This window comes from Mustelus asterias, chromosome 3, assembly GCF_964213995.1.
Source record: "Mustelus asterias chromosome 3, sMusAst1.hap1.1, whole genome shotgun sequence".
Classification (NCBI taxonomy): Eukaryota; Metazoa; Chordata; class Chondrichthyes; order Carcharhiniformes; family Triakidae; genus Mustelus; species Mustelus asterias.
The window spans coordinates 105,503,943-105,522,915 of NC_135803.1; the positions used below are offsets into that span (position 1 = coordinate 105,503,943).

At 42.6% G+C, this 18,973-nt stretch overlaps 1 protein-coding gene across 1 annotated transcript in view; it reads left to right on the top strand.

The window, feature by feature from the left end:
* Window positions 1-18,973, top strand: part of LOC144491855 (F-actin-capping protein subunit alpha-2-like) — a 41,348-nt gene that overhangs the window by 13,664 nt on the left and 8,711 nt on the right. Inside the window, exons 4-7 of the mRNA XM_078210146.1 lie at window positions 1,141-1,204; window positions 7,527-7,733; window positions 11,188-11,267; window positions 12,931-13,009. Coding sequence (XP_078066272.1) covers window positions 1,141-1,204; window positions 7,527-7,733; window positions 11,188-11,267; window positions 12,931-13,009 — 430 coding nt within the window. The remainder of the gene's footprint in view (window positions 1-1,140; window positions 1,205-7,526; window positions 7,734-11,187; window positions 11,268-12,930; window positions 13,010-18,973) is intronic.

An 18,973-nucleotide genomic window follows, 5' to 3' on the forward strand; every position in this document is an offset into this window, starting at 1 on the left:
TGCCAATCTTGAGTGCCCTCTTTTCTAACCTAGTGCTTCTACAAGGCGATTCTTCAGCAACTTTAACAAAAAAGATGGAAGGTTGCTGTTGCTCAGTCAAGGGCTCTTGAGATGTGTATGGTCAGTGACTTCCAGCAGATGGGACCTATGGGAGCCTCGCTGTTAACTACAGCATCTTAGTGGCTGCATCTGGCTCAGCTGACATTCTGGCATAAGTTGGACATTGCTGAAGCAGCTATGTGGGTGCAGAGGCCTCAGAGGTGGCAACATATTTCCTCACTATTGCATGACCACTCTTGCTACAGAACTGCAATTGGCCTTAGAATCACAATTAGTGCTGAAGGTTAAGATGGGAGAAAATCAGTCAGAGTTCCCAGTTTACTCATTGTACAATACTCCCGGCAGTAAGGTATTTACATATGGATCTCTGATGAATGTGGGGTCTTGGTTTGTGCTCAGTAGTTAGTTATCCTGGGAGCACTCAGCTTGTGAGGTAGTAGAGGGCTGCCAGGAACTGAGACACACCATTCCAGCATGAATGAATGATTTGAAGAGGGAGAGAAAACTGTGGTGACGCACTGTAATTACATGTCTATGCCTGGACACACCCATGCTGCACCTGGCCCGAGACTCCTCCCTTTCCACCTGAGACTCCTCCCTTTCCACCTGAGCAAGGTATAAAGATGATGGTTCCTCCTCCTCGCCTCAGTCTGGGCCAGGTTAGCTACAAGGGTGTGCTCCAGTTCTTTGCGAATAAAAGCCTGTTATTTCACTTACTCGCTGGAGTCCTCGTATCATGATTGATAGTGCATCGAAAACTTTTAGAAGAAACACACAGGCTAGCCGTAGTAGTGTTACATTTTAAAATGACTTGTAGAATGTGATACTTGACATATCCTGAGATTGAAGATTGTTTTAAATGATAAAATCCCTGGATATATTCTGAGAAACAGGTTAATACTGGGATTTAGCTTTAACTCTGGAGAGTGATGTTTCAGGCAGCTATTGACGGATACTGTGAGGCTGACACCTTCTTGTTCACCAAAGGTCATGATCCCTGTGTCTCGATTGCAATCCAAAGCAAGGTGCCCTTTGTGGTTCAGATAAGAGTCAGTGCACTGACTGTGTGTTATTTTACAGAATCACTGCCAAATATAACCTGGAACAATTCATTCCTATTGCAGTAATGGAAGACAAGGAGAAGGTAGGTGAACAGTGACTGAGATGAATATATATTTATCGTTCTGCTTAACTGAAGAGACTGAGAGACAAAGACTGACTAAACAACCTAAAGATCTGACAGGTTTTTGTTTTGTTGTTTCTCACTTTTCATTTTGCGTAATTTCCCGGCCTTATGAACATCTAAAACTAGTCTCCCTCCCCCCTGCCTAAAGTCCATCATTCAGGCTGGAGTGGAGCAGCAAATCCAGTAACGGGAAGGGGAGAGGACAATAGTGGAAGAAAAAAAGTGAAATCTCCCTTCCAAAAAGGCTTCCAGATCAATCTGCATTTGTAGAGCACCTTTAACGTAGTAAAATGTCTCAAAGGCACGTCACAGGAGTGTTTTCAAGCAAAATTTGACACCCAATTGCATAAGGAGATATTAGGGCAGGTGACCAACATCTTGGTCAAGGAAAGAGGCTTTAAGAAGCATCTTAATGGAGGAGAGAGCAGGAGAGAGGCAGAGAGATTTGGGAGGGAATTCAATCCAATACATATGCTCTCTAATCTTTTCCTTGACTTTTCCATTAAAACAGAGCTGGATGTTTATTGTGTTTGGGAATGGTTCGAAATGGAACCCATCTGTACTCCGCACTTGATTTCTGATCTAGTAGGGTTCCCACAGCCAACTTCTGTTTTTGTAGAATTAGTCCTCCTGAAATCTGGGGCCAGCATTTGATTAGGATTAAACCTATATTACAAGGGCTGAGCTGGTAATCCAGTCCACACACACAAATATTAAGGCCCAAGATACAACACGACTTCCATTTAGGTGCAAGAATTTCAGGTCCACTGAGCGCGCTAGGATTAGAGCCAAGAACCAGAACTGAAATTTGGCTAATGCTAGCCACGTCACCAAAATAACTGCATCCAAGACTCAGCTACTTTAAATGAACACCATGGGGCCGTATTAGCAGAGATAGAGAACCGAACCTGTAGCTTGCACTGCTGGATACATTTGCTCAGTAGTCAGTTCAGCTGCTATGATGATCATTATGGGTCGGAGGGTGGAGTTAGTGACATTGAACAAAGAACAAAGAACAATACAGCACAGGAACAGGCCCTTCGGCCCTCCAAGCCCGCGCCGCTCCCCGGTCCAGGATTGAATCCTGAATCCAGGATCCCCGCCCAATTTTCCAGCCTATCTACATACCAATATCCTATCCACCGAGCTGTCCCTCACAGCTACGATGCTTTGTTCATCACAACCTATTGCACCACCATTACTTTGACCCATTTCTTTGAGTTCTGAATGGGCTAATGAAGTTCCTGTAAACAGCACAAAAACACAACTGCTGACAATTGATCCCAACTCACAGGAAGATGGTTGTTGTTGTGGACATTCTCAAGGTCTGTCCTCAGCCAGACCATTCCAGCAGCTTTATCGATGCCCTTCCCCCTCTCGTAAGGTCTGGTGTCAGTCTGTTTAGTGAGTCTACAGTGTTCAGACCATTCACGCCTCCTTCAATTATTAATCAGTCCATGAGACTCAACAACAAGACGTGTCTGGAAGCTCTCTCTGCACAGAGACATTAAGTTCCAGGGTACAGCAGCAGCTCCAGGTCGGACAGTGATTTGCGCAGGTGAGCTGAGATCATACAACAAAACAATTCAACAGGATAATGGTAGTTGAGTCATGCTCTGCATTCAACTGAGAAATGATGTGGAGATGCCGGCGTTGGACTGGGGTAAACACTGTAAGAAGTTTAACAACACCAGGTTAAAGTCCAACAGGTTTATTTGGTAGCAAAAGCCACAAGCTTTCGGAGCCTTAAGCCCCTTCTTCAGGTGAGTGGGAATTCTGTTCACAAACAGGGCATATAAAGACACAAACTCAATTTACAGAATAATGGTTGGAATGCGAATACTTACAGCTAATCAAGTCTTTAAGATACAAACAATGTGAGTGGAGAGAGCATTAAGACAGGTTAAAGAGATGTGTATTGTCTCCAGACAGGACAACCAGTGAAACTCTGCAGGTCCAGGCAAGCTGTGGGGGTTACAAATAGTGTGACATGAACCCAATATCCCGGTTGAGGCTGTCCTCATGTGTGCGGAACTTGGCTATCGGTTTCTGCTCAGCGACTCTGCGCCGTCGTGTGTCGTGAAGGCTGCCTTGGAGAACGCTTACCCGAATATCAGAGGCCGAATGCCCGTGACCGCTGAAGTGCTCCCCAACAGGAAGAGAACAGTCTTGCCTGGTGATTGTCGAGCGGTGTTCATTCATCCGTTGTTGCAGCGTCTGCATGGTTTCCCCAATGTACCATGCCTCGGGACATCCTTTACTGCAGCGTATCAGGTAGACAACGTTGGCCGAGTTGCAAGAGTATGTACCATGTACCTGGTGGATGGTGTTCTCACGTGAGATGATGGCATCTGTGTCGATGATCCGGCACGTCTTGCAGAGGTTGCTGTGGCAGGGTTGTGTGGTGTCGTGGTCACTGTTCTCCTGAAGGCTGGGTAGTTTGCTGCGGACAATGGTCTGTTTGAGGTTGTGCGGTTGTTTGAAGGCAAGGAGTGGGGTTGTGGGGATGGCCTTGGCGAGATGTTCGTCTTCATCAATGACATGTTGAAGGCTCCAGAGGAGATGCTGTAAATTCTCCGCTCCGGGGAAGTACTGGACGACGAAGGGTACTCTGTCCACCGTGCCCCGTGTTTGTCTTCTGAGGAGGTCGGTGCGGCTTTTCGCTGTGGCGCGTCAGAACTGTCGATCGATGAGTCGAGCGCCATATCCTGTTCTTATGAGGGCATCTTTCAGCGTCTGGAGGTGTCCTCCTCATCCGGGCAGATCCTGTGTATACGGAGGGCTTGTCCGTAGGGGATGGCTTCTTTAACGTGTTTAGGGTGGAAGCTGGAGAAGTGGAACATCGTGAGGTTATCCGTGAGCTTGCGGTATAGTGAGGTGCTGAGGTGACCGTCCTTAATGGAGATCTCAGCACCTCACTGTACCACAAGCCCACGGATAACCTCACGATGCTCCATTTCTCTAGCTTCCACCCTAAACACGTTAAAGAAGCCATCCCCTACGGACAAGCCCTCCGTATACACAGGATCTGCTTGGATGAGGAGGATTGCAACAGACACCTTCAGACGCTGAAAGATGCCCTCATAAGAACAGGATCTGGCGCTCGACTCATCGATCGACAGTTCTGACGCGCCACAGCGAAAAACCGCACCGACCTCCTCAGAAGACAAACACGGGACACGGTGGACAGAGTACCCTCCGTCTTCCAGTATTTCTCCGGAGTGGAAAAGCTACGGCATCTCCTCCGGAGCCTTCAACATGTCATTGATGAAGACGAACATCTTGCCAAGGCCATCCCCACACCCCCACTTCTTGCCTTCAAACAACCGCACAACCTCAAACAGAACATTGTCCGCAGCAAACTACCCAGCCTTCAGGAGAACAGTGACCACGACACCACACAACCCTGCCACAGCAACCTCTGCAAGACATGCCGGCTCATCGACACAGATGCCATCATCTCACGTGAGAACACCATCCACCAGGTACATGGTACATACTCTTGCAACTCGGCCAACGTTGTCTACCTGATACGCTGCAGGAAAGGGTATCCCGAGGCATGGTACATTGGGGAAACCATGCAGACGCTGCGACAACGGATGAATGAACGCCGCTCGACAATCACCAGGCAAGACTGTTCTCTTCCTGTTGGGGAGCACTTCAGCAGTCTCGGGCATTCGGCCTCTGATATTCGGGTAAGCGTTCTCCAAGGCGGCCTTCACGACACACGACAGCGCAGAGTCGCTGAGCAGAAACTGATAGCCAAGTTCCGCACACATGAGGACAGCCTCAACCGGGATATTGGGTTCATGTCACACTATTTGTAATCCCCACAGCTTACCTGGACCTGAAGAGTCTCACTGGCTGTCCTGTCTGGAGACAATACACATCTCTTTAGCCTGTCTTAATGCTCTCTCCACTCACATTGTTTGTATCTTAAAGACTTGATTAGCTGTAAGTATTCGCATTCCAACCATTATTCTGTAAAATGAGTTTGTGTCTTTATATGCCCTGTTTGTGAACAGAATTCCCACTCGCCTGAAGAAGGGGCTTAAGGCTCCGAAAGCTTGTGTAGCTTTTGCTACCAAATAAACCTGTTGGACTTTAACCTGGTGTTGTTAAACTTCTTACTGTGTTCAACTGAGAAAGCCAGGAGAGTAGTATTGAAAACCTCTTGAAACTCTAGAGCCAAAGCCATGGAACTATCTACTTATATTAATACCTATTAAGAGAACAGTGGAAGTCACTCATTTGGCAGGAAGAACATAGAGTATATAAAATAACATAAAATAAAGGCTACAGCCTAAAGGTTGTGCAGCAGCAGAGATCTGGAGGTATATGTGAAAAAGTCACTAAAGGTGGCAAGACAGGCGGAGACAGAAGTTAATAAATCGTACAGTATCCTAGGCTTTATTAATCATATCAATGCTGAACTTGTATACGACACTTGTTAGACCTCAGCTGGAGTATTGTGTACAGTTCTGGGTGCCACACTTTAGGAAGGACATGAATACATTGGAGAGAGTGCGGAAGAGGTTTACAAGAATATGGTTCCAGGGATGAGAAACTTAAGTTACAAAAAAAGGAATTGGAGTTTTTCTCCTTGGAGAAAAGGCGGCTAAAAGGAGATCTGATAGAGGTGTTCTAAATCATGAGGGGGAGTTGGACAAAGTAGATAGGGAGAAATTGTTCCTGCTTGTAAAAAAAAACAAGAGGGCACAGATTTAAAAGGGATTTGCAAAATAAGCAAATGTGATGTGTGGAAAAAATTTTCACACAGCGAATGGTTTGGTCTGGAATGTACAGCTTGGAAGCGTGGTAGAGGCAGGTTCAATCAAGGCATTCAAGATGATTATTTGAATAAAAGCACGTGCAGAGTCATGGAAAAGGGAATGATACAAAGTCAAAATGTTTATTGGAGAGCTGGTACAGACATGATGGGCTGAATGGCCTCCTTCTGCACCATAAATATTGTGCTTCTGTGTACCTGGGATAGAATTTTTAACTAACCATTGTTATTTTGATACTCAACCACAAGATGGCAAAATAACATTTTGTGATCAAAAATCAGTAGGTTTCAAACCTTTACCTAAGCTGGGATGCGCTGCAAATATTAACACGTTCTTAGGGAACCCCCTTACAAGCATTAGTTAATTCCCAGGCATCTCCTTATAAATATTAACCAACACTTAGGATCTTCCTACAATTATTAATAACTCACAGAGATCCCCTTGCAAATAGCACGTACTCAGGGACTTTAGTAACAATTAACACATCCTCAGAGATTCAATTTTAAGTACGTCCCAAAGTCTCCCTCCATATGAGCACATTCTGAGAAAATTAACACATTCTCAAAAACCTCTGCAAATACGAACTCATTTTATTAGCACCCAAGGGCCCCATTTAACTATTAACATACACCACATCCCCTGAAAACATCAACACTCTCCCAATGGCCCTTGCAAATATTTAAACATTCTGAGACTTCATTTACAAATATTAATATGAGCTATCTCAAAGGAAATAGCTCTTTCATTGCAGAAATATATTTTAATTAAAATACAACAGCATAAATTAGATATTAATTGATCATAAATTCTATAAGATTTCTCAAAATTATGTCTTTCGAATCTCACCAGAGGTCTAGGATATAAATCTCGTGCAATCAGTTAGTACTTGGGTGGCGCGGTGGCACAGTGGTTAGCACTGCTGCCTCACAGCACTCAAGGACCCGGGTTCGATTCCCGGCTTGGGTCACTGTCTGTGTGGAGTTTGCATTTTTCCCCATGTCTGCATGCGTTTCCTCCCACACTCCAAAGATGTGTGGATTAGGTGGATTGGCCATGCTAAATTGCCCCTTAGGGTCAGGGGGACTAGCCAGGGTAAATGCATGGGGTTGTGGGGATAGGGTCTGGGTGGGATTGTGGTCGGTGCAGACTTGATGGGCTGAATGGCCTCTTTCTGCACTGTAGGGATTCTATGATACTTGGATCTCCTTTCAGATTGGCCATTGCTATTCTTTTGTACTTCAATGTATCTTATCTGAAGAACACAACTGAGAGGATGTTGTGGGCTCGAATGGCTTTAATTGACAGAAGCACCAGTGTTTTTGAAGCAACTAGCTTTTATTCATGTTCCAGATTAACAAATCTGCATCATTTTTAAATGATCCATGTGAAAGGGGGACAAGTTATTGACATTTAAAATAGGTAAGGAATATGATTCTTATGATGCGGGAAAATCAGTTGTTCAATAAACTCATGATCTGTTTATTCTTTAGGTGCTAATCACAGAACACAGTGACCTTGGGAACGGCTACTTTCTGGATCCAGTGCATAAGATTTCATTTAAGTTTGATCACTTGAACAAAAATGTTTCTGACATCCAGCCATGTGCATTTGAGACTTCCCTGGAGAGCTGGAGGAAAGCTGTAGAAAGTGCACTCACTAGTTATGTGAAGAAGCATTACCCATGTGGAAACTGCTCTGTAAGTAGCCTCCAGAAAATACACTGTTCCCATTACCATATCCTGATGTCTGTCTGTATGTGTGTACAGCCTGGAAAACCATGCTATGTGACCCCAAGAAAACACATTACCAGCAAGGCAAGTAGCAGTACTCAGGGTATAGCCTGAAGAAAAATACTTGCATTTATATAACACTTTTCATGACCACCAGATGGCTCAAAGCGCTTTACAGCCAATGAATCAAAATTGAGGTGTCATCACTGTTATAATGTAGGAAACGTAGCAGCTAATTTGCACTCCCATAAACGGCAATGTAGTAATGACTCGATAATTTGTTCTTCTGTACTGTTGATTTAAAAGAATGCCATGGAATCTTTTACATCTATCTAAGCAGGCAGGTGGGGGCTCAGTTTAATGTTCCATCTGAAAGACAGCACCTCCAACAGTGCAGCCCTCCCTCAGTACTACACTGGAGTATCAGAGTATCAGGGCATCAGCTTTGTTTTTTGTGCTCAAGACCTGGAGTGGGACCTGAACATGGAACCTTGTGACTCAAGAGGCAAGATTGCTGCCAACTGCGTCATGGCTGACATACCTGGTTAACATATGGGAAATCATGGAACAATTTCCTCTCATTTTGTAGACAACTCAGCCTCAGAAAGCCTATATGTATCTCCCCAACTCATGGAGAATAATCACTACATAGTCATAAGATAGTGTGCTCCATATTATGATGTGTTATGATAGCTGAATTGAAAGATTAATAATTGTATAATAATCATTAGATCTTTCCCTCTTCTTCATCCTTTTCTGTTAATTTTTATCTCATCACTAGGTGCTGGATCCTCACTGAGGTATATTTCTACCCTATGTTGCAGAAGCAGCTATTCCTCATATGTAAGCCTAGACAGTGAGTGTGTGAGGATAAAAGGGCTGCAATGTGGTGCACTAGGTATTGGGTTGCTTAACCGGTTATTGCTCTACCCCGAGTTCAGAAAGTGAGTGTGGGTACGCTGAGAGACAGGGGGGAGGGGGAGTTGCCAGAGTTCACTTGTTCCCCCCATCGCAGCAGGATAACTTTCCAATGAGCATTACTGGATTTCAGCCAGCCGCGGCTCGATTGATCTGAATCACAAAGTTTTTTGAGTTCAGGTCCCATTCCAGCGCTTCAGCACTAAAGCCAAGGTTGACAGTCCAGTGCAGGACTTGAGGGAATCTTTCAAATGAGTTGTTAAACTGAGGCCCCACCTGCCTGTTCGGGCAGATGTAAAACATTCTGTGGCACCATTATTTGAATGAAGAGCAGGGGAAATATCCCTTATGTCCTGGTCAATATTTATTTAACCTCAATCAGACCTGCTAAGTTTATCCAGCATTTTCTGTTTTTATCACAAATGAACAGGTTATCTGGCCTTTACCAGGTTGCTTTTCCTGTGGGAGTTTATGGTTTATCAGAGGTAGGTTCTTTACGCAGAGAGTGGTTGGGGTGTGGAATGGACTGCCTGCAGTGATAGTGGAGTCAGACACTTTAGGAACATTTAAGCGGTTATTGGATAGGCACATGGAGCACACCAGGATGATAGGGAGTGGGATAGCTTGATCTTGGTTTCAGATAAAGCTCGGCACAACATCGTGGGCCGAAGGGCCTGTTCTGTGCTGTACTGTTCTATGGTATGCAAATTGGCTGTCGTGTTTCCCACATTGCAACACTTCAAAAGTACTTATCGGCTGTAAAAAGTGCATTGCAGCATCTGGTGGTTGTGAAAAGTGCCATATGAATGCAAATCTGTCATTTTCTTATTAGGAACTTATGTGACCTTTCCTAAGCATTGGTAATTATTGAAGGCTGGTTCTGTCCTAACAGATCAGATTATGTTGACACTTGACAAAACACTTCGACCCTGTGACACACTTCTTAAAGTGTTTCATCATCACTACAAAAGTGATATGAACTGTCTGTACTTTCCCTACATCTGATTTAAAGACACTGCATTTTAAAATCTCGGCCTTTTGGCTAAGATCAAGTGTAGTTATGCAGATGCTGCGCTTGGTTGGGGTTGGGGTTTCATTTAAGCTTCATTTTCATATGAAGCAATTTTTAAAGGTGGCATCTCGGCCTTTTGGCTAAGATGCAAATGAGATCAAGCCTTGGAGGGAGGAGGAAGGCTTGCGCCTCCTCCAATCAGCTTGGCTCATGTATATCAGGCCCAAGGCAGGGGTTGCAGACCCTGTCTTGTCAGCTTGGATCGGAAATGTCTCAACTTGTTGAGACTCTGAATTGGACTTGATTTGATTGAATTGGAAAAGCAAAAAAAAAATTTCTTTATTGTTTAAAAGCAAATTACTGTGGATGCTGGAATCTGAAACCAAAAGAGAAAATGCTGGAAAATCTCAGCAGGTCTGGCAGCATCTGTAAGGAGAGAAAAGAGCTGACGTTTCGAGTCCAGATGACCCTTTGTCAAAGCTAAAAGGCACAGAAAGTGGGAGATATTTATACTGCAGGGTGAGGGAATGAAAGATGAGTCATAGCCATAGAAACCAGGGGAAAAGACTGCTAATGGCTGTCCACAGTGAGAATAAAGGCTGTAAGCTGTGACAGATGAAGATGTTGGTGGGAGGGAAGATGGGACAGAGGTAGAAACCTGATTGGTAATCAGGAGGCGGACCGCGGTCTGATTTTTCACCTCTCTAACTGGAAGCATTCAGGCCAATTATACTATCACCCAGCTGAGATTATCTAATTTAGCACTGACTGAACCAGGGGACCTCATTGGCATGGTTCAACAAGCAACTTCCCTAAGCCATTGTGATTTCAAAGGGAGTCTTTCTATTTCACCTATACACAGCACGGTAGCACAGTGGTTAGCACCGCTGTTTCACAGCACCAGGGACCCGAGTTCGATTCCCGACTTGGGTCACTGTTGGTGTAGAGTTTGCACGTTCTCTTCTTGTCTGCATGTGTTTCCTCCGGGTGCTCCATAGAATTATAGAATCCTACAGTGCAGAAAGTGGCCATTCGGCCCATTGAGTCTGCACCAACCACAATCCCACCCAGGCCCTATTCCCATATCCCTACATATTTACCCACTAATCCCTCTAACCTATGCATCCTGGGACACTAAGGGGCAATTTAGAATGGCCAATCAACCTAGCCCGCACATCTTTGGACTGTGGGAGGAAACTGGAGCACCTGGAGGAAACCCACGCAGACACAGGGAGAATGTGCAAACTCCACACAGACAGGTTTCCTCCCACATCCTGAAAGACGTGCTGATTAGGTACACTGACCCGAACAGGTGTCGGACTGTGGCGACTGGGGGAATTTCACAGTAACTTCATTGCAGTGTTAATGTAAGCCTTACTTGTGACTAATAAATAAAAACTTTAAACTCTATTGTGCACAATTATTATTTCCTATTGCTCTTGAAAATTCTTGCATTAATTTCTGCTGAATTTTTGCCATTTTCTTTGGCAGGTATATGCAAAAATTTATGGCAATGAGAAAGTTATCACTGCCTGCATTGAATCTCACAAATATCAGCGAAATGAGTTCTGGTAAGTTATATGTATGTAATGCACTTAATTCCTTTCAATCATATATAATCTATTAGACATATTCTAAAGTAATCCAAATAACTTTATGTCATTGGTTAGACATCTCTAATTTTTGTTGTCTCTTTGCCTCTCCTGGTAACATCAATTTCCTGTTGTGGTACATTTCCATCACTGAGAATTTCCAAGGTACCCTATTCCACTCACTTTTGAGTCAAAACTGAGATGGTCAAAGGGCTACTCCACCTTGTGGGGCGTCACAGCTCAGATTGATCTCTTAACTGATAACTGCACAAGCACAACATCCAACAAAGATTACTTGAGTAACGTTACTTGGGGATTATCAGCATCAGGAAGCTGCACAGTTTAACAGTTCATACTATCTGAGAATTAAAGGGGAAGAGCAGCCATACCTTGCGTCTGACCTTATGGTTCTTTTTTTCATGTTATATTAGCTTCGTGCAGAAATAACAAAAGTTAATATCTTGAAACAGTCTTTTGTTAAATATTAAGATACATGCATGGAGAATGAATTCTCACATTGATGAGTTGAATATTCCTTTGATACTGAAAATGCAAGTATGTCACATGCACATAAGGCCTCCTCAAATGGAACACGCCACTGAAAAAATCCAAGGTTAAATTATTGGCTCCAGCCTACCAAAAATATTTATTGAACCTAACATACCCACTTGAGAAGGTTAAATATAGCTTCTTTTGTTAAAGGGTATCCCTCTGATTAATGCAGAACACAGTCCCTAAATATCCTGGTGTGAACATATTGCACTGTATTCCTGTACCAGCACAACCTAAAACAGATTCAGTATCATTGGGCAACAGACTACATGGCAATCTGCATGTTGTCAGTGCACAATTTCTTGTTCATATGGACTTGGAAGAAGGGTTAAAATTCTCACCCTGACATCTCTTTACAAAGAGCTCAGAAGATATTATTTCCGGAACATTTCATGTCTTTCTAACAATAGGTTCCCACATCCGATTAATTATTTTTAAAAGTTTGCATTTCTTTCACTAATTGAAGACTCAACCCACATGCCACCCACGGTCAAACATGGAAAACATGTTGTAATGAACATTTGTCTCCACATTGACCAGAATCTGGTACCATCTCCAGGATCTTCATGTTATGATGCCTGGTTGTAACCCTGCTATCTTTGATTCCCAGGCAAGTGAAAACATGGGAAGATGACAAAATAGAAAATAACTAATTGACTTGTGATCCATTGATTAAGTCTAGAGTTATCTAGGGGTCAGTTAGAAGTTAATTGCAGATTGGGAGGCACTTAAGAATTTCAGCTCCAGGTTAGAAATCACATGAAATGATGTCTTTCATAATTCTAGCATTAAGTATGATAGAATCAATATTATATTTTGAAGTGTTATATTATATTTTAAAGGGAAGAACTGAGTAAAAATTGAATTAGCTCAGCAAAGCACCGCTGCCTCCCCCCAACTTATTTTTCATCCCTGTCACTATTAATAAGTACACTAAGTTCACTATCAAGTACACTGAGGCTACTGCAGTTACATTTCTCTGAGAGAGCATACCCAAAATCTGTCTCACAGTACTTGCAATCACTTCCTTGTCCCCTTAGGTTTTAGTAGATTGACTGTAAAATGTCTCTGTTATCAATTTTGCTTTCAGGAATGGCATTTGGAAATCTGAATGGAAACTTGTGCTCTGCCCACCAAATGCTGAAGTCTTAGGGACGATTAAGGTGCAGGTAAGAAAATGCTCAACATTGGGTTTTTATTTAGGGGACATTGTGCAAACAGTTGCTGTTTGGGACTAATAATCAAATGGCGCCACTTCCCATCCAAACCAACAGAAACACCTCAGATTCAAAATTGAATTACTGTTGTTGTTGCCTCTCAGTACATGGTATGATAGGGGGAGGTCATGTCTGACAAATCTGTTAGAGTTCTTTGAGGAGGTAAAAAGGAAGTTAGATAAAGGAGAGCCAATGGACGTGATTTATTTAGATTTCCAGAAGGCCTTTTGACAAGGTGCCGCATAGGAGACTGTTAAATGTTAGGAGCCCATGGTGTTAAGGGTAAGATCCTGGCATGGATAGATGATTGGCAAAAGGCAGAGAGTGGGGATAAAGGGGTCTTTTTCAGGATGGCAGCTGGTGACTAGTGGTGTGCCTCAGGGGTCAGTGCTGGGACCACAACTTTTCACAATATAGATTAATGATTTGGAGGAAAAAACTGAAGGCACTGTTGCTAAGTTTGCAGATGACACAAAGATATGTAGAGGGACAGGTAGTATTGAGGAAGCAGGGGAGCTGCAGAAGGACTTGGACAGGTTAGGAAAGTGGGCAAAGAAGTGGCAGATGGAATACAATGTGGAAAAGTGTGAGGTTATGCACTTTGGAAGGAGGAATGGAGGCATTGATTATTTTCTAAATGGGGAAATGCTTAGGAAATCAGAAGCACAAAAAGGACTTGGGAGTCATTGTTCAAGATTCTCTTAAGGTTAGCGTGCAGGTTCAGTTGGCAGTTGGGAAGGCAAATGCAATGTTAGCATTCATGTCGAGAGGGCCATGATTGAATGGCGGAGCAGACTCGATGGGTCAAGTGGCCCAATTCTGCTCCTATGTCTTATGACAGAATGAACTTATTCTGAAGGGAGTATTGACAAACACACACACTTCACATCAGTCACCTAATTGTGACACTGGGCAGGATTTTACAGCCTCACTCAAGCAAGAACGGAAATTCCCTCCCGAGGTCAACGGAGATTTCCATTGTCGGACCCTCACCCATGCCAATTCCATGGCGGGCAAGGTGGTAGAGTTTCAGCCACTACCTTTAATATTATGCAGTGATTCATACAGTTTATGCCTTGCAAATATCAATAAACATGTAATACATCACATGCCATAACTTTCAAACCTATACTGTTAGAGCAACAGCTTCAGTGAGCGGGATGGCACAGTGGCACAGTGGTTAGCATTGCTGCCTCAGAGTGCCAGGATCTTGGGTTCAATTCACTGTCTGTGTGGAGTTTGTTCATTCTCCCTGTGTCTGCATGGGTTTCCTCCGGGTGCTCCGGTTTCCTCCCACAATCCAAAGATGTGCAGGTTAGGTTCATTGGCCATGTTAAATTTTCCCTCAGTGTACCCGAACAGGCACCGGAGTGTGGCGACTAGGGGATTTTCACAGTAACTTCAGTACAGTGTGAATGTAAGCCTACTTGTGACTAATAAATAAAGTTTAAACAACAGTATCCAGGTAGGGAATGTTGATCAGAAAGAACCCTATCTGTGCAACTTCAAAAATGATATTACCAGGATAGAAAAACTTCCCCAAAGATTGTGTTGACGAGGTGGACAAAACATGCTGTAAAACAGCTAAATCATAAGTCACACGTGTCAAGGGAACTAACTGCTTAGATAGCGTCAGCAAGGCTGTGCTCAGAATAAGAACTTTATTTCTCTTTTTACTCATCCCTTTCTTTTGTCAACTTTCTCATGCCCATTTCTCATTCGAGTTGGAGACTTTCATGGTTGGACAGGATTCCTTAAGCAATGCTGGTACCTCACTAAAGTGGCTATTATTCACACAAGCACAATCAGTGTCAGCAAGCTGGTCAAAGGGATATAACAGCACAATTTAAAGTTCATACAGGGGAATGTGCAGTATGTGTGATAGTGACCAAGAGTGGATATCATACTTAGTTTATTGCACCCTAATCTGGAACCACAGATGTATTTTTGATCCACTTTGACCACCTAAGGGAAATCAACTAGCTCTATACAGACCAGAGATCAAACCTGCTTCTTACATTTTAATTCATACCAGGAATGTGACATTACAGGCAAAGCCTGCATTTCGTGCTCATCCCTAATTAACCTTAGGAAGTTGGTGATATTAAAACATACAAGATTCTGAGGGAGGTTTGACAGGGTAGATGCTGAGAGGACTTTTCCCATCATGGGGGGATCTATAACTAGGGGCACAGTTTCAAAATATGGGATTACTCATTTAAGACAGACATGAGGAGGTGGTACTTCTATCTGAGGTTTGTTAATTTCTACTCACGAGAACTGTGGAAGTCAATTCATTGTATATATTCAAGGCTGCATTAAATAGACTTTTGAACAGCAAAGGAGTCAAGGATTATAGGGAACCAGCAGTAAAATGAAGTTTAGTCTAAAATCAGATCAACCACAATCTTATTGAATGGTGAAGTAGGCTCAAGGGGCCTGCTCTGATTTCTTGTATGGTGAGCTGTCTTTTTGACAGTCTACTGCAGTCCATGTGATGTAGGTATAGCCACAATGCTGGTGGGGTAAAGAGTTCCAGGATTTTTGACCCAGCAACAGTGAAGGAATGCGATTATATTTCTTTGTCAGGATGGAGGGCAGCAAGAAAGGGAACTTGCAGGTGGTTGTATTTCCACGTACTCTTGATGATAGAAATTGTGGGTTTGGAAGAAACTTTGTCAAGTTGCTGTAGAGCATCTTGTAGATTGTACACACTGTGCGCTGGTGGTGGAATGTTTGAGGCAATAGATAGGATGGTGATCAAGTGCACTGCTTTGTTCTGGTGTCAAGCCTCTTGAATGTTACAGCAGCTGCTTTCATCCAGGCAGTGGACAGTAATTCATCACACGCCTGGCTTTTGCCTTGGAGATGGTGGAGCGAGGAGGTAAGTTATGCTCCACAGAATTCCCAGCCTCTGACTTGCGATTGTGGCCATAATATTTATATGGCTGTTCCAGTTCAGTTTCAAATCAATGGTAAACCGCCTCAGGATTTTTTGCTGGGCAATTTAGCGATGATAATGCCAATGCTTGTAAGGCACGAATGTTTTTTTTGCCACTTATCTGCCCAAACCCAAATGTTGCCCAGGCCAGTATCTGAGAACTTGTAAATGATACTGAATACACTTCAATCAGTACCGAGCAATCCCATTCTGATAGGAAGGTCATTGATGAAGCAGCTGAAGATCGTTGGGCCTAGAACAATACCTTGAGGAACTCTTGGCCTCCAACAACCTTAACCATCCTCCTTTGTTCTAGGTATGACTCCAACCAGTGGTGAGGTTTTCCCCAATTCCAACTGACTTCAATTTTGCTAGGTCTCCTTGTGGCCACACTTGGTCAAATGCTGCCTTGAAATCTCACTTCACTTCACTTTTGGAATTCAATTATTCCCTTCATGTTTGGACCAATGCTATCATGGCGATTGAACTGTACAGTCTGTACTGAGAGACCATATGTAGTAATTCAGCCAAATGCCAGTTTCCCATCACCAAAAACCTTTTATTCTGTACCAAAGAGAAGGGCCGCAAATGTGGCTTATAGCTAGTCTACACCTTGGGACATACAACAATGGTCCGGGTTTAGCAGCTGGTTGATGAGCCCCCATTGTCCACTTCTCATTGGGCGAGCCTCTGGTCACTCAGTAAGAAGTTCATACTCCACGAAGCCCATAGGCAGATCTATCAACAGTCCCCATGTCCTTTGTGGTCATCGTAACACCATACTAACTTGGACTGTGTTGCTTCCCCAAATGTATTTTCCAGAGAGACTACAGTGAGACTTTTATCTATGTGCTAATAAACTGAATTTAAATCCAGGTCCCAATGATCTGTGCTAACTTACCACCCAATTCCCCTCTCAAGTTTTTGTTTTAAAAGATGACCTAAAGTCTTTACATTTAGAGAATAATAATTATCTGGCAGTTGGTTCCAGTCATTCAGGAGCTGCTGCTGACATTTATAAAGCTCTTGAGTTAGTACATCATAATTTAGTTAGCCTTCTGGTGTTCTTTTGGTCTTTCTTCCATTTATTTGTAATGGCATCAAACAGCAGTGAACAAGAAAACACGTACAAACCGGCTTACTGTGGATTCTATCCAGCTTATTCCATCTCCTATGATATAGTTCACAAAGCTAAGGTAAATAAAGCAGAACATCAGCTACCTATAAACCTTGTATTGTACGGCCTTCACCAAATACTTGTTAGATTTCCATAATCTCAGGAGCCAATGTCCCACACAGCAGTCATCATTATCTGAGCTCAGCCTTATAACCTTTAGTTTTATTTCTAATATGATTTATTTCGAGTTCTTTTAATTAACAAACTGTTTGATGTGAGTGCCTGCATTTAAGCACAGGTCTTACAGATGTCTGCTAACTGACTACCCTAACAATTCTCTATTGTACAACAATAAAAAAACAAATTTAAATGAAGTACATACTATGCAAGAAGAATAAAAGTTTGGCTGCAAGTTTCAGCTCATTATTCTCAGATGAATTTATTCACTACATTGTGGAGACAAAATTTGTTCACTAATTTTTGGTTGCACATCACTGCTCAAGTTAATTAACCTACTTGCACTTGCAAAAAAAAATCAATTCTGTAAAACCTGTGTTAATGCTTGAAGCATTAAGTATGTTCAGTAGACCAGTTTCCTTCTGAAGGGAGCAAAACCACATGTAAGAGTAAATTCTGAGTCCACACTTACAACAGGAAGCTATTGGATTGATGAAGGGATTATGTTGTTAAAAGATATGGATATTTTCTTTTTACCTGAGTAGTACCAAAAATAGTCAATGCTGAGAGGTGTGATGCCTCAATTTCTTCCTTCAACAATTTACAAGCAGAATAGCCATCCAGATGATGCCCATTTTTGTTTTACTAATTTACAAAGCACAATATGTTGCATTTCTTACCCTACTCAGACTCTTTCATTTCCTTTTCCATTGCTTCCCTGGCTAGCCCGAAGTCCAAATTATTCTGCACATATTCTGTCCCCTTATTTGTTACTTCCCATTTTTAAAAATGTGAATACTGCAAACAGGAAGCTACATCCTTTAATAGCTCTTTTGCCTTTCAAATTTTTACAGCTATTTGATAGAACTACTCACTCATAAGGGAATGTTAACTAAAGTTAAAGCTCATGGATTTGAAGGCCAATGGTTGATCTGGTATTGAAATATCTGTATAGGAGACAGAAAGTAGGGATTATGGGCAGGTTCTCTCATTGGCAGGATGTGATTAGTGGAGTACAGCATATATTTACCAGAAAAATACTTGGACTCCAGGGATTAAACTAAGAGGAGAGATTACAGACTATGGTTTTATTCTGTAGCATATGATTTGACTTTATTCTATAGCATATGATTTGGCTTGTTGCCCTTTACTTGTGTTGTCTACTAGCTCGATGAAGTTTCTCTTACATTATGAGCGACTTGGACATAATCTGTATTAGGTTTTTCTTAAAAAATATTTATTTATAACTATTTACCACAAAGACCTCACAGTAAGTATTATCTGGACAGAGTGCTCTGTGTCTTACTCTCTTGGTTATCTGATCCTGATGTCATGCTTACATCATTAACATCACTGTCTAAGTAAAATAACCCGACAGCGCATAGAGATTTAAAGGCTGACTTGATTGAAGTTTTCAAGGAAAATAGATCATGTAGATGGAGAGAAACTATTTCAGCTGGTTGGGGAGTCCAGGACTAGAGCGCACTGTCTTAAAATTAGTGCAAGGTTTTTAAGGGGTGAAATTTGGGAACACTTCTAAATTTAAAGGGTGGTTTTGCAAATGACCAATGATGCAAGAGCAATTGTTACTTTTAATCAGAGATTTATTGATTTTTGTTAACCAAAGGTATTAAAGAAGATTGTGTAAAGGCATATGGAATAAGGTGGCAGAGCAGTTATG